The sequence below is a fragment of the Mus musculus genome, chromosome 10 (genome assembly GCF_000001635.26).
Source record: "Mus musculus strain C57BL/6J chromosome 10, GRCm38.p6 C57BL/6J".
In the NCBI taxonomy this organism is placed as follows: Eukaryota; Metazoa; Chordata; class Mammalia; order Rodentia; family Muridae; genus Mus; species Mus musculus.
In genome coordinates this window covers 4,511,545-4,527,970 of record NC_000076.6, presented here as the reverse complement: position 1 = coordinate 4,527,970, position 16,426 = coordinate 4,511,545, and the positions used below count along the sequence as shown (strand labels likewise).

At 42.6% G+C, this 16,426-nt stretch overlaps 1 protein-coding gene across 3 annotated transcripts in view; it reads right to left on the bottom strand.

Annotated features, from left to right (window-relative positions):
• Positions 1-16,426, bottom strand: part of Ccdc170 (coiled-coil domain containing 170) — an 81,984-nt gene that overhangs the window by 36,528 nt on the left and 29,030 nt on the right. For all 3 annotated transcript variants that reach the window (NM_001370992.1, NM_001370993.1, NM_001195672.2), the window contains exons 2-5: positions 15,091-15,219; positions 13,659-13,915; positions 8,921-9,065; positions 7,031-7,216 (exon numbers count right to left, since the gene is read on the bottom strand). In NM_001370992.1, coding sequence (NP_001357921.1) covers positions 7,031-7,216; positions 8,921-9,065; positions 13,659-13,915; positions 15,091-15,219 — 717 coding nt within the window. The remainder of the gene's footprint in view (positions 1-7,030; positions 7,217-8,920; positions 9,066-13,658; positions 13,916-15,090; positions 15,220-16,426) is intronic.

Below are 16,426 nucleotides of genomic sequence, written 5' to 3'. Positions count from 1 at the left end.
TTTAATTTTAAAAAAGCAGAATGTACCCTATAGGTGGAACAACAATATGAACTAACCAGTGCCCCCAGAGCTCGTGTCTCTAGCTGCATATGTAGCAGAGGATGGCCTAGTCAGCCATCAGTGGGAAGAGAGGCCCCTTGGTCTTACAAACTTTATATGCCTCAGTACAGGGGAACGCCAGGGCCAAGAAGTGGGGGGGAGGGGGAGCAGGGGGGGAGGGTATGGGGGACTTTTGGGATAGCATTGGAAATGTAAATGAAGAAAATACCTAATAGAAAGAAAGAAAGAAAGAAAGAAAGAAAGAAAGAAAGAAAGAAAGAAAGACATTGAAAAAAAAGCAGAATGTAAAACTTGACAATGCCAATATCTTAATATAGGTAACATGTTAAAACTCTAAGTAAAAGGAGGGGGACCAGAGGCACAGGCCTGAAATACTAGCTACTTAGGGAGCTGAGAAGGGTCAAGATTTGCCTGGGCTACTAAATGCATTCATGTCTAGCCTGGGCAATTTAGCAAGACCTGGTCTCCAAGAATTTTTTTTTTCTAAGAAAGTATGTCTGAGGGCCATGTGACTTGAATGAATGAGGCCTTGGGTTCAATTTTCAGAACTCTGAAGAAACAAGAAAGGAAAGGAAAGATGGGGGGGAGGGGAGGGGAGGGGAGGGGAGGGGAGGGGAGGGGAGGGGAGGGGAGGGGAGGGGAGGGGAGGGGAGGGGAGGGGAGGGGAGGGGAGGGGAGGGGAGGGGAGGGGAGGGGAGGGGAGGAGAGGAGAGGAGAGGAGAGGAGAGGAGAGGAGAGGAGAGGAGAGGAGAGGAGAGGAGAGGAGAGGAGAGGAGAGGAGAGGAGAGGAGAGGAGAGGAGAGGAGAGGAGAGGAGAGGAGAGGAGAGGAAGAAGAAAAGCTATTTCTGTTTACTTATGAAGAAAGACACTACCAGGATGAGTGCATAAACTGTAGAAATACTGGTCTCATTTTCCTTTGATAGGAAATTGTTCCAATTAGAACTGTGGGAACAGCTCAAGAAAGGGCTAGACACCAGGTAGAAGGGAAATTTTAGAAGATAAGTCTTTAAAGCGCTTGCCTAGTTGTGAGGAGTGGGTGTGGCAGCAGTCCCAAGAAGGCGCCCGGGACTGCAGCTAAGTCTTATGACTTGCACCTGACTTCCTCATACACCTGAAAATAAGCCACGACCATCGTGAGAGCTGCGCAGGTGTACCAGGATACTGGCGAATCCATTTTGGTGGAGACATGCCCCTGCTGCCCTGATTAGCTGAAGCTGCGTGCCTGGTGAGGTGCCGTGGCCTGCCGTGAGTGGATGAGGGCTGAGAGTATATAAGAGTGAGAGGCCCGGGGTTGGGGGGGGGGGGGAGATAGATGAGGAAAAAGATGAAGCGAGAGAGACGAAGACTGAAGTTTGCTGAATAAACTGCTGTTAGAAGGACTGGTGGTCATGTTCTTCTTGCTGGTCGAGAGCGGACGCGACACCTAGTGTACACAGCCCCTGGGGTCAATATCCAGCACTGCCAAAAAATAATCAGTAAATTGGAATAATAAAATATACCAGGTATGACACATGCCCTAGCACTCATTCTAATCAAGAAAATATCAACAGTGTTAAAGAAAAGAGGCTGTTGAAAGTCCAATGTGTGTATTTAATTTCTGACTTTAACTTCCAGACTCTAGGAAAGCTATGTGTAGCTTATGTGGGCAAAGTGACTACTTTTAATAAAGTTGGATTTTTTTTTAAGATAACAAAGATAAAAGGTGTCAAGCTTTGATAGATTTTTAAAACACACTGCAAGGCTGGAGAGATGGTTAAGAGCACTGACTGGACAGGGGAACGCCAGGGCAAGAAATGGGAGTGGGTGGGTAGGGGAGTGGGAGGGAGGGTATGGGGGACTTTTGGAATAGCATTGGAAATGTAAATGAAGAAAATACCTAATTTTAAAAAGCTAAAAAAATTAAATATAAAAATAAATAAATAGGGCTGGAGAGATGGCTCAGTGGTTAAGAGCACTGACTGCTCTTCCAGAGGTCCTGAGTTCAAATCCCAGCAACCACGTGGTGGCTCACAACCACCCATAATGAGATCTGGTGCCCTCTTCTGGTGTATTCAAAGACAGCTACAGTGTACGTATGTGTGATATTAAATAAATCTTTTAATAAATAAATAAATCTTTAAAACAAAGAAAAAAAAAGAGCACTGACTGCTCTTCCAGAGGTCCTGAGTTCAATTCCCAGCAACCACATGGTGGCTCACAACCATCTGTAACAGGATCCAATGCCCTCTTCTGGTGTGTCTAAAGACAGCTACAGTGTACTCACCATATATAAAAAATCAATAAATAAAATACTAAAAAAAAAAAAAAAGCACTGTAATATTTGTGCTCTAGCTGTACATGTGCTTATCAGGCCTAAGACCTTCACTTCACCCTGCCCAGTACCACAGGGGCTGAGTGGCCAGACCATGCCCAGAGCACCCCTGAGAAGAACTTCACTTCAGTTCCCAGTACCCAAGCAAAACAACTGCTAAAGAGTTCCAAATAAATTTACCACATGTAATAAAACACCTGGATTTTTCTCTGAGAGAGGGTCTTACAGTGGAGCCTGGCTGGTCTGGATTTCACTGTGTAGACCAGGCCGAACTGTAATTCAGAGATCCTCCTGACTCTGCCTCTTGAATTCTGAGATAGAATTCTTGACTTGGCCCTTAAATTTAAGCAAAGCAATAAAGCCAAATTTTGCAGACATAGGCACCTCAGCTGTGTGACTACTTCTGCCTCTTACATACATCTGGACTTTAATAAAAATAAAGTTTCCTACCTCAAAAGTAGAGCTTTGGCAAGCAGTCTGAGGGTTCTTTCTGAGGCCATCAACATGTCAGAAAAAACACTTGACAGTATTTTTTTGATAGTAAATCATCAGAGTAATAAATAGTTCTATGAATGAGCATTTTGTAAAGACCTCAGGCTTTTATTGCCCAAATTTTTATTTTACAATTTTTTGTTGTTGGCAGGAACCTGGAGCCAAAGTGGATAAGTTTCCAGAGTCACTCCCAAGCAAAGACACTTACATAAGAAAAGAAATTTGGTGTTTTTTTTTTTCCTGTTTCATGTCATATTACGACATGGTTTCTCAGTAATATCCTACTAATGTCCAAAGATACTTTTCGAAAGTTAATACTCGCTAAGGATATGGCACAGCTGTTTATAATTGTTCTTCCACTGATAAATAATCCTTGCCAACACCGTCCTATGATGCTATGAGCTTCATACACAGGAGAGGATTGATAAGAGGCACAGCCATGTGGTGATGTGGGTTCAGGTCCTGGCCTTGCAACATGATAACTGGATGGGCTAGAATCAATCCCACAACCTCACTGAGCAGTTGGCACCATCACAGGTATAATGGTAAGGGTACAAGAAGTGAGCACAGCTCCAGGCTAAAGCATGGTCCCTAAGCACCACCCCTTGACAAGTAGAACCTAAACTCTCTAGGGAATTGAGTGATTTGAACTGACAACCTGAAAAGCTGCAACTGAGTCTGGAATAGTGCCTCTGTCCTGAAATCAAGGAAATATTACAGTGTTGCAGAGCAGGGAGGTCATAGGCCCTCTCAAAGAAGCTGCAGATGCAAAAAGCTCAAAGAATTTAGAGCACCAAGAAGAAATGGATTGTTAGACAGCAAAACAATGAAAATGGATGAGTAAGAATGAAAAAGAAACTGCTTTTAATAGAGTTATAGCAGCTGATCACTCATGTATCCATAGATTTATTCTGGATTGTGGATCCTTTAAGAAAAACAAGGTAGCAATCAAGAGAGGGATGGAGAGAAAGGGAGAAATAGAAAGAAAGAGTAGGAGAGAGAGAGAGAGAGAGAGAGAGAGAGAGAGAGAAGCTGATATAGGTAGGAGTCTAAGCATATAGTCACTTTGCCTCTTCTGAGGGGGTAGCTAATCCAGGCAAGATTCGGTGAATGCTAACATGCCGAGGAACAACGGGAAGAATACAGCTTCATGGTAGACCTCTTGCCTAACATGCAAGAGACCCCAGGTTCAATCCCCAGCACCACAAGGAATGACCTCATAATTGTTAACTCACAGATATCTCAGGTAACCACAGAAATATATACTAAAGAGACCAAGGCTGTACAGTGGCACGTGCCTATAATCCCAGCCTTTGGAAAGCTGACGCAGGAGGACTGCTGTGCATCTCATGTCAACCTGGAGCCACATAGCGAATACAATCAACCAGTATTTATCAGCCAAGCTATATCTATCATCTATCATCCATTATCCACCTATCCCTCTTCCTCCCTCCCACTGTGTGCTGGTTCTCTCTCTCTCTCTCTCTCTCTCTCTCTCTCTCTCTCTCTCTCTCTCTCTCTCCACTTTGTCCCATCCCCTTCCCCTCCTCTTTTCTCTCTCTCTGCCATGAGGTATATTTATAAGCCAGGAAAAGGACCTCAGCCATGCCAGCACCTGACTTCACACTTCCCTTTTACTCTTGCTTAAGCCACCCACTCTGGGTTTGTTTGTTTTTTTAATTTTTATTTTCTCATATTTTGGCACTACTGAGAATTGAGCCTAGGGCCTTGCACATGCTAGACTCACAGGTTCTCACTCTGTTGGATCCCCAGCCAAGCCTGTGGCGTTAGGCTGCAGCAGCATGGGCTATGCATGACAAGATGCTGATGATAGTGTCAGTCTTTGCTTTTATGGGGCATGGGAGGGAAGGGGGAGGGGAGGAGGAAAGCTATCGGTAAGTTCCCTGTTCGTGCAGAGAACTGGAAATAATTAGAAATTATCATTACTATGGATCACTGTCAGACCGTGACATGGCTGTAGGTAATGAAGGTATGAGGAAGAAGGCCATTCATTGGCCCTCCTCTGTCCTGGAGCCTCTCTGGAACACCCAGTCACTGCCTAATCAGAATGTCCCCACCTAGGAGTAGAGCCCCAGCACTTTCCCCAACTGGCTGCACCAGCTTGCTTTAGCTTTTGAAAGGCAATAGTTATTATTAATTCAATAATGGGTTTCTCTGCCCCCTTCCCTTCTCCCTCTTGCTCCAGTCCCTCCAGGCCCTGCTTGCCCCTGCCCAAAGGATTTTTATTTGTTTCTCATTATGGGTGATTGTGAGCAACCATATGGTTGCTGGGATTTGAACTCATGACCTCTGGAAGAGCAGTCAGTGCTTTTAACTGCTGAACCATCTCACCAGCCACCAATAATAGGTTTCTTCATCACACAATTTAAAACACATTAAAAGTTTATACAGTGTTAAATATATAGAGTTTAGTCTCACATTCAAACAAGTGCTAGCTAGTTGGAAAAGATCAGGATATTTATTATCTAAATAAAAGTTTATAATTATGAGTCATGTCCTTATATTGACACCTCTCAGAATTACTGTATCCACACACTTGGATCCATCCAGTCTTCTAGGATGTTGCTATCTATAACAGGTGACAAGTAAAACGTTATATAGGATTGTTGCAGTTTACGTGAGAAATGACCCTTATAGGCTCATCTATTTCCACACCTGGCCCCCAGTGATGGAACTGTTTGGGGAGGCTATAAAGCCCTCCTGGAGGAAGTATGTCATTGGGGGTGGGATTTGAGGTTTTAGAGCTGGCCCTACTTCCTGCTTCCTATTTCCTGTGTGTAAAATACAGTCAGTCTTCCTCCTGACCACCAGGTGGCCTCATACTCCTGCTGCCATGTTCTCTCTGCCATCATGGACTGTATCCCATGGAACTGTAAGCCAAAATAAATGCTTTCCCCGCAAAATTACCTTTTGTTAGGGTGTTCTATCACAGCAACAGGAAGTGACTGATACATTCTTCATAATTGCCTTATTGATAACAGTGTATAGCATATTGTCATTTTATTAAAAATAAACATATATGTAATATATAGAAGGCATATTATTGTATATATTATATCTGTACATACATATATATGTATATATGCATGTACATTGAATAGTTCCAGAAATATCAATATTTTTACATGTAGTTTTTTTTTAAAGGCTAGGATTGCTCAGATTGCTTCTGCATAAACATGAGGATTTACATTTGGATCCCAACATCTGTGCAAAATGCCAAGTGCATAGGGGAGGAGGGAGAGGGAAAGAGAAAGAGCGACAGGGAGGGAAGAGGAGGGAGGAAGAGAAAGAGACAGACAGACAGACAGACAGAAACAGGGAGAGCAAGAGAGACAGAGAGACAGAGAAATAGCACCATAATCCCAGAGGTGAAAGCAGGAGTCTAGACGCCTTCTGGCCACACGGTCTGGCTAGTTAGTAAGCTCTGGACTGGTGGGACACCCTGTCTCAAAGACTGAGGTGGAGAGAAGTGGGAAAAAGCAACCAATCTCTAACTCCACCTGTGCGTATACATGTACAGGTGTGCACACCACCCGAACATACACATGCACACAAATTAACTAAATAAAAAAGACATTATAAGAAGTTTCCCCAGAGGAGAGGTGGGATGGCTAGGGAGACGGAAGAAGGGAAAGAATAGTTAATATCTTTTGTACAATAAGAATTTTGTATTTTTTAAACTTATTACCTACATGTTCAAAATCTAAGAGTTGAAAGTGAAAAGCATTCTTATTATCTAATCAAAGTAAGCCATCGTGCCTCCAAATCCTTTAAAGTATTTTGTACTCCTTTTTTTGCAATTAGAAATCCATATCTAGCCATGTGGTGGTGACACACACCTTTAATCCTAACACTTGGGAGACAGAGACAAGTAAATCTATGAGTTTGAGGCTAGCCTGGTCTACAGAGTGAATTTCAGAACAGCCAGGGCTACACAGAAATATCCTGTCTCGGAAAAAACAAACAAACAAACAACAACAACAGAAGAAATATGAATTTAATTATCTGTAAAAAGCATATATGAAATATCACATGTCTTGCTTGGCTCATGTCCCCCACACAGTGCCCCCACCCTGAGCTCAGCACATCTGCCCTCCATTTCTGCTTTGTGTGCAGGGCTCAGAGGAACCTTCAGCAGGCCGTACCTGATTCAGCTTGTCTTTCTCCTCTGCCCAGGAGGCAGCTTTTGTCTGCTCCCTGCTGACTTCGGCTGCCAGCCTCCTGATAGTTTCTCTGTTAGCCTTTGCCTCCATCTCATGGACAGTTACAGTCTCTTCAAGAGTAGCGAGCTGTCCTTTCAGGAATGTGGGCTCCTTGTACAGCTCTCTAAGCTGAAGAGAAAAAATTTTCAGCTGTGGTAAAATGGGGGGGCGGGGGGGGGGACCAAATAGATGGTCGCATCTGTTTTCTCCAAACAGCTCACAGTCTACAGCCTAATGAGGTTGTGATCTGACTAAACAATAAAGACAACAGATATCCTCACATCATCAAAGGCAGCCTCCAAAGGCCACTATCTGCCAATTCTGCAATCACATTAAAATTATTTGAAGGGGGCCACAAAGCAAGGATTATGGGAGGGGTGTAAGCTTGGGTGAGCCCTGACTGCAGCATGATGACAGTGACATGGTAGGCTAAGGGGATGTCAAATGCTTCGGACCAAGCTGCCCTCAGCCTACATCCAATAGCACCTACTGTGTGAGAGGTGCTGGTGTGGGAGCTACTGCGGAGAAAACAGAACAGTTGTTTTTACGAATATCTTTCTAAGTAATTGGAAGCATGCTAGGAGCAGGCTAAAAGTGGCTGTCGTTGGCGTTAGCATACATGGGACTTTTTGCTTCCCATGATGCGCTTTTTAAAATGCTTACATAACACATTTGTAAAGGTTACTGGCCATATAGATAAGCCACTCTACAGAGCCATGACAGTGCTGTGGCAGGACTTGAACCTGCAGGTAGCATGGTCACCTATGTGGTTTGACCACCTGTGGAACATCTCTCACCCCTTGCACATTTCACAGCTCAGTTCTGTTCCTCGCTCTTGAATACTTCCTCCATCCTCATGTTCACTTCCCGGCATCCTTGTAAGCTCTGGGTCAGTACCCCTTTCATCCGCCTGCCTAAACCAGCCCCCCACACCTCTGATATCTGTCACTCCCTCTCCCTACCTCACAAGGAGATTTTCTTCACAGAACCTTTCACCAGATAGGATGACATCACCCACCTCTGCACCATTTCGACACCATAACAATGACAGCTCTCAGCAGTGTAGAGTTAGTCTTGTGCCATTCACTGCCACATCCCCAGAGCAGTGCCCAGCATGTAATATACACTCATTAGATAATGGAGAAATGCACAAACATATCATGTGATAATTAATTGTATTTGAATATCTAAATTTATTTTAGATCACATAATCCCTTTTAGACACTAATTAATCTCAAATAATGCTAGCAAAAGATCCTAGAATTGAAGCTTATAGACATGTTGTGGTTTATTCTGATCTACACCATTAATTAATGTTACCTGAACTGGCTGGGTTTGTTTCAACTTGACACAAGCTAGAGTCATCAGAGAGGAAGGGGTCTCAGCTGAGGAAATGCCTCCATGAGATCTCTTAAGATATTTTCTCAATTATGATCAAAGGGGACAGTCCCAGCCCAGCCAGTAGTGGGTGGTACCATCCCTGGGCTGGTGGTCCTGGATTCTATAAGAAAGCAAGCTGAGCAAGCCATGAGGAAGCAAGCCAATAAGCAGCATCCCTCCACGGCCTCTGCATCAGCTTCGGCCTCCAAGTTCCAGCCCTGCTTGAATTCCTGTCCTGACTTCATCCAATGATGGACTGTGATCTGGAAGTGTAAACTGAATTAACCCTTTCCTCCCCCAGCCTGCTTTTTGGTCATGGTGCAGCAATAGAAACTGTAACACACAACCTTTAGGCTACTCCTGTCACCTGTAGACCCAACCACAGTACTTCCTTTCGTATCACATGCCAGGATGACCCCATGTTTAGAGTGCCTTTAACCTGCATGCAAATACCTTTAAAATTAAATCTTCATCCGATGCCTCTTCATGCTTCTTGTCTAGACTCAAGCAATCATGAAGCTGAGCCCGAAATTCCTCGTGCCTCCGGAGGTGCTCTGAGCCTTGTTTCTTAGACTCCTCATTTTCCTTTGAACAGTTTCTATCAGCCAGGTAACAAACAAATCAAGATTTAGCACCATAGCAGACCTCAGTCATCAAAACAAGTCAGGACTAAAGCTCTCCATGGGGAATAATGTTCACTTTCAATACATCATCGTGTCCCAGTGCAAATGATTGGCTGCTCAGACCTGTCAGCAAATGAGGCGTGTCAGCAACTTCAGGGCACCTACACTCTGCAGAAGATAAAAGGTCTTCATGGTGTATGGACCTCGTAACAAGAGAGGAGGAGGAGCCTTATGTTTTTAACTGATCTGCAGACATGAAGGCAAGCACAGAGTTGACACACAGACCTTCTGCCATTTGTAGTCACAACCCACAAGCCCCAAGGCCTCTGCTGGGGCCTCCAAGGGGAGGAGAATGGCACCCTACAGATGCTAGAGGGCCAAGTTTCATTTTCATTTTAGACATTATGTGGTGATTTATAAGGTCCTAATTCATGGCCTAGTATAAGTGACAGACACATATACATATGCACATGCATACGTACATGCATACATGCATACATACATACATACATACATACATACATACATACATAATGTCTGGATCAGGGAGAGATTGTGGAGAGAAAAACTTTCAAGCACAAGCAAAAAGCAATGAGAAGCCACACAGAGAGACTCTTTAGCATATTAGCCATGTGTTAAAATGGGCAAGTCAAGGGACTGTCAGATAGGCGGTCTCCAATAGGTTTGTTGAAATAGCACAGTGCATTTCCAATGCTTTGAATGTTTAGAAAGATATCATCAAAAAAACCACAGACATACTTTTAAGACAAGTTAGAACATCTAAGTAATTTGGAATCGTTTTTTCAGAATTCTAGACAATAATCATGATTATTGCTTTCTTTTTCCCATGATAAGTGTTTACTGTGAAATTTTTGACTCTATTTAATAATTAACAAAGCATGTAATTGCATGTACTCAAAAGCGTATCATATTTCCATTTAGGAAAGTGCATTAATAAATGGCTAGTGTCGATCTATCTGTAGTTTCTGCATACACAAGAAGCACAATGCACACCATGGCTCTGACAGATCTGCCTATGTGGCCTCATACTTTAGCCACAAGATTTCAACATCATAGCTCAATTGCAAAGGTCCCCAAGCTATGCCCACAGCTACTGGCTTCCCAACTGACTTAACAAAGTTTCAAGAATCTACCCTAAGGAAATAATCACATAACTATAAAAATATAAATGTCTGTAAATGCACTGTTGAGATTGCTTTATGGTAAACATGATAATGAAACTAAAAGTATTTACAGGAAACATCCAGGAACTGGTTTGAGTAAATAATTAAGCTCCTAAAGATTGATTGATTGATTGATTTATCTGTTTATTTATTTATATTTTATGTGCATGAGTGTTTGCTTACATGTATGTATGTGTACCATGTGTGTGCTTGGTGCCCATGGATGCCAGAGAGGGTACTAGATCGCCTGGAACTGGAGTTATAAAGAGACCATTGTGAGCTTGCATTTGGGTGCTGGGAACCAAACCTGCTCCCCTGCAAGAGTTTGGAAGTGCTCCTAACTGTTAATCTATCTCTCCAGCTCCCAATGAAGCTATTTTGGAAACAGAATACCTATGGCCATTAAGGTGATAAACTGAATGACTTTTAAAACAGCAACAATGTACTAGTAAACATAGCATATTACATAGTGCTCTTTGAGCAAAACTGTCTGAAAGCCTATTCAAGAAATGCTTATTACTAAGATTTTCTATAAATAAAGATTTTTGAATAATTTTTAATTTCTTCAAATTTTTTAATTTTTTCTATATTACAAAGTGTTTTTACAATAAGTGTATGACATTTGTATCTTGCATTTATCTAGTGGACAATTAATGAACACAATTATGCATTGGATCCTATCAAGGATATAAAAGCCTCAGAAGTAAACAAGAGAGAAAAATCCTTGCTCTGTGAAGCATATGTTCTAGTTGGAAAGACAAACTGATCCAAATATTAATCTAAGTAAGATATACAGTATTATTATGTAAAGACTGGAGGAAAATGATAAACAGAAAAGGGGGTAAGTTTTTAGACATGGCACTCATGGGAGGGCTCAATGGGCAGATCCTTCTGAGTGAGTGCCTAGATAAGACATAGTCATGCTATCTGGGAAAGAGCCTTGAAGACAAAGAGATGAGCAATTGCAAAGGCCCTGAGGTAGAATCATGTCTGTCCAGTTCAAAAATCAGCAAAGAATCCAGTGAACTGGAACAGCAGGAATGAAGGAGAGAAAAGTAACACCAGTGGGTTAGTATGGGCCTTTGCGGCTGTAAATACACTAGGTCTTTACCCTAAGGAAGGAAGGAAGGAAATCACTGGGGACTCAGAGCTGAGGACTGACACAATCTAGTTTGTGCATTAACAGGGTCACTCTGGCTGGAGTGTGCATTGACTGAAGAAAGAAAATCATTTGTGAGCTAGGTGTTTCTGTGTCCCCATATGTTGAATCAGGAGCCTCCATTAAGATAATGTGTGTGCTTGAGGCTTCCCAGAGGTAATTATTAAGTCATGAATGTGAATAAGAAGATTAAGAAAAAAGAGAGAGGCTGTCTCTTTCTCTCTCTACCATGGGAGAAAACAATAAGAAGTTCATCTTCTAACTGGAAGTAAATCCTACTAGGAAATGAATCAGTAGTACCTTAATCTTGAATTCCCCAGCGTCCAGAACTATTAGTAATAAGTTTATATTGACTAAGCCAGGTGATCTATTATACTTTAATAGCACCTTGAAGAATAAACTGGTACCAGGAGTGGGGTCCTGAAGTAGTACATACTTACTACAATAAATCCAGATTAAAGATGATAGTGTTATTGGGGTAACAAATGAGAAATGGTTAATATTTAGTTCTATTTGAAAATAGCTGTGGTTACATTTGCTAGTGGAGAAGAATATGAAAGAAAAGGAGAACCCTGGATGATACCAAGATATTTCACCTGGCATCTGGAAGAATGAAATTATCACCAGATCAAATGAGTACAAAGAGATATGGTGGGAACATAAGATTTAAAATGTCTGCTGAGCTTCTATGTGAAGATGATACGGAGTCATCACCAGCACTTAGATGGTACTTAAAAGACAGGAGATTAAATAGCACGGAAATAAGAATAAGACACTTCAATACTTGGAAGCCAGGAAGAGAAGAAAAAACACAAAAAGAAAAAAGTAGGAGATAAACTAGTCTGTAATGTTCTGGAAGCCAAGAAAGTGGTTCCCAGATCGGTTGTAGCTGATGCTATGGAGACCTACCAGCCCTGCTTCATCACTGATGATCTTACAGAACAACTAAGGACAGGTTCACAAAGATATCTAAGAACCCTGGTAATCCAAACTCTCAGGAAGAAAAGGGAGGATAAAAGCTCAAGAGCAGCCTATGGCTACACAGGGAGAGTGTGGTGGTTTGAATAGGCTTGGCCCAGGGAGTGGCACTACTAGGAGGTGTGGCCTTGTTGGAGTAGGTGTGTCCTTGATGGCGGAAGTGTGTGACTGTGGGAATGGGCTTTGAGAGACCCTCCTCCTAGCTGCCTGGAAGTCACTCTCTCGCTGTCTGCCTTTGGATAAAGATGTAGAACTCTGAGCTCCTCCAGCCTTACATCTGTCTGGACACTGCCATGCTCCCACCTTGATGATAACAGACTAAACCTCTGAACCTGTAAGCCAGACCCAACTAAATGCTATCCTTTAAAAGAGTCGTCTTGGTCATGGGGCCTTTTCACAGCAGTAAAACCCTAACTAAGACAGACAGCCTGTCTTAAAGTCAAGCGAACAAACAAAAAGTTTTTCTATAGATGGAAGAGGACAGGAGCTGGGGGTATTGGTTCATCTTTTAAGATGGAATAAATAAAAATAATATGAACTACTTCACTAGTAGTGATATTTAAAACTGGTCATGGAACAGCATGAGAGTCATTCTAACACTCAAGAGGTGGAGGCAGAACAATCTCCATGAGTTCTCTGTAGAAAATGCCGTGAAAGCCTAAGGAGGACTGTTCAAAGTAGTCTTGCTTCCTTGAATTTTTTAGCTAGCCTCTAAATACACTCTTTCTGTGGGCTTCTCTATTGCTCTAGAGTTAAATGTCTATTTAGGGAAAAGCTCACAATTAAACCTGCAAAAAGCTTTTGGTTTTTTTGTTGTTGTTGTTGTTGTTGTTGTTCTTTTTGTTTGTTTGGTTGGTTGGTTGGTTTTGTTTTGGTTTTTTGAGACAGGGTTTCTCTGTGTAGCCCTGGCTGTCCTGAAACTCACTCTGTAGACCAGGCTGGCCTCGAACTCAGAAATCCACCTGCCTCTGCCTCCCAAGTGCTGGGATTAAAGGCGTGTGTCATCACCCACCGTCAAGGTTCTACGCTTGCAAAAGACAACACTGTGTTTGATGAAATACTTAATAACACTTGAACTTGAGCAAAGTTTGTAAGACTACAAAGATATTTGAGGGCTATAATTGTTTTTTCAGCTTGAGTTTAAAGGGAAAGTCATATAAAACATTCAAAGATCACTCAAGATGTAGGCTGAGCTCTGAAGCTAGGATAGCCACTAACAAACTGGGGGATGTTTCCAAATTTCTTACTGTAATTTCTCATCCAGTTCTAGAACTTTCTTCATTAGTTCCTGGTTCTCCTTCATCATGGCGTGAACAGAGGCCTCTGCTCTGCTTTTAGAAGCTGAAACCGCTGCTGATTCCTCCTGGAGCTCCTCCATCCTGCCCCTCAGAGACGTGAGGAGAGCTGACTTTCTGGCACTGCTTTCTTTATAGCTCTCCATTTCCACCTTCAGCTCCTGACAGCAAGCTTCTTTAGAAAGCATCTTGGAGCGGAGTTCTCGAAGCTAAAGTGCAGAGAGGTTGGGGTGGGCGAGAACAAAGGGATTTAACAATGTGTATGCTGTTGGAAGGGCCTACAAAAGAGTCAATACTGTAATTTAAAATTTCTCCATTTTATTCCTGACCTCGTCCAATTTCATTTTCTCTTTCTTGGATTTGGATCTGCATTATCAAATTGAAAAGAGTAATTATTGTATATAATGTGTGTGAGAATTTGAATTCAATGTCGAGTACACAGACCAAAAAATAAAATAAAAATGAGCAGCATCTTAAGTTGATTTCATGCCACTCGGGAAACATTTCTGGTGGGTATTACAAAAAGCAATAAAATATTTTACAATGGGAACCAATTTACTCTATCAGCCTTGCTGCATTTAGTACTGATTTACAGTGACTTGGGGACTCTCCAAGCCACAGTGATTGTGATTCCATGGCCACAACTGTTTCTCTAGCAAATCCAGATGTTCAGGATATCATGGTATCTCTCCCATCGGCCTTCTAGACCATAATTATAGTTGGTAAAGAAAAAAATGATATTCAGATTCCTGGGGGAAATATGGTGGCAAAGGGAAATTATGCAAGCGGAAGGTCTGGACTTCTGTGGCTTCAGTAGCATCAAAATGCTGGAGGGTGTTTGCATTCGAGAATGCTGGGTCTCCGCTGTGGGACCATCTTCGCTCATGTGTGGTTCTTTGGAACTGGGAGTGTGCATGCTCACAGAGTTGCACATGTTTCCAGTTCGCCAACTGCTAGTTACCTCGCAGACCAGGCTAGACCCCTCACAGCCTCTGCCCTGAGAGCAGAAAGAATCCAGAGGGGCTCAGAAACTACACCACACTACTCGAGCTTGGAATTCGCCTGCCTGATCAGAACTCCCACACAAAAAGGATTCAGAAATCCTTCTTACCAGCTCTGGGAGACAAGCAATGCACATGAAAGGAAGACGTCCCCCAAGGCCCGTATGACTTTAACACAAAGTTCTCAGGTCTCCCCGGGTTATACAGACTTTCTCTAGATTCTAAGAGTCGGAGGGGCTAAGCATACAAAGAGTAAGTATAAACGTTGTCAATGGATTGAAATCCCATTCTTATTTCCTGTTTTTAACCTTCAACATCCTGTTTCACTCTATAAAAAGCTACAGAGATGCACTTCTGAGTGGTGACTGTGAACAGCGTCTCACCTCGGACTGAGCACATTCAAATTTGACCAGCATTGCTGCAAGCTCACTTTGAACATTTTCAGTCACATTCCGGTAGTGGTTCAGCTGTTCCCAGGTATCAGGGACTTCTGGGCGATGACTGGCAGTTCCCTGATAGAGTTTCCCCAAAAGACAAAGCATTAAAAGTATTAAACAGTCTGTCATCTGAGGCTGCACAAAGATATCTCGGCTGGAAGTTTCCTTTGTATTCCAAATGCACAGAAAGCATGACCAAGAATGTGTACTGTGTTCAGATCTTTTCAGTCTCGCTCTCAAAAGTTCAAAGGGAAACAGGAGACAGTCCAAGAAATGGTGCACACGCACACACACATACATGCACACTCATACATATACCTGAACATTCACATACTAACACACACACATACACACACATGCACACACACTCATACACACATATACTCATACATTCACACTCATAAACACACATATATATACTCACACATACTCACACATATAAACACACACTGAACACACATATACTCACTCATACACACAGAGAGACATACACTCTTACACTCATGCATGCACACTCACATACTCACACATACTCATACACGCATATATATACACACACACATACACATGCACACACACTTACACACACATACACTCACACACTCATATACACTCATACACATACACTTACACATAATATTATATGAAAAAAATAAGATGGCTTACCTAGGCTCAGTAGTAAAAGCACATGAGTAATACCCTGGGTTAGACCTCCCATAGAAGAAAGTAAAGGAAGGAAGAAGGAAGGAAGGGAGGGAGGGAGGGAGGGAGGGATGGAGGAAGGAAGGAAGGAAGGAAGGAAGGAAGGAAGGAAGGAAGGAAGGAAGGAAGGAAAGAGCAAAAGAAAAGGGAGGAAAGTAGATAGCCAGGCCCAGTAGCACTTGGGAGTTGGAAACAAAAGGATCAGGAGTTCAAGATCAACATGGACCACCTAGCAATTTCATGGCCAGCCTGGGCTACATAAGACCCTATCTCAAAAGGCACAAAACAAAACAACCAAGAGAAAAAGGAGCAAGCAAGCGAGCGAGCTAGCAATTGAGTTTTGCTAGCTTAGAGGTTTTGCCAAGCTGGGAAGATGGCTCTGTGGACAAAGCACTTGCCGTGCAATTGTGAGGACTTGAGTTCCTTGGGACTCATATAAAACTCAGAAATCTGTCTGTCCCAGCAGTCATACAGTGAATACGAGCAGAGACAGAAGTCCCAGAAGCTTACAGGCCAGCAATGGACAACAAAGAGATCCTGTCTCACACAAGGTGGAAGGTGAGGACGGGCATCCCAGGTT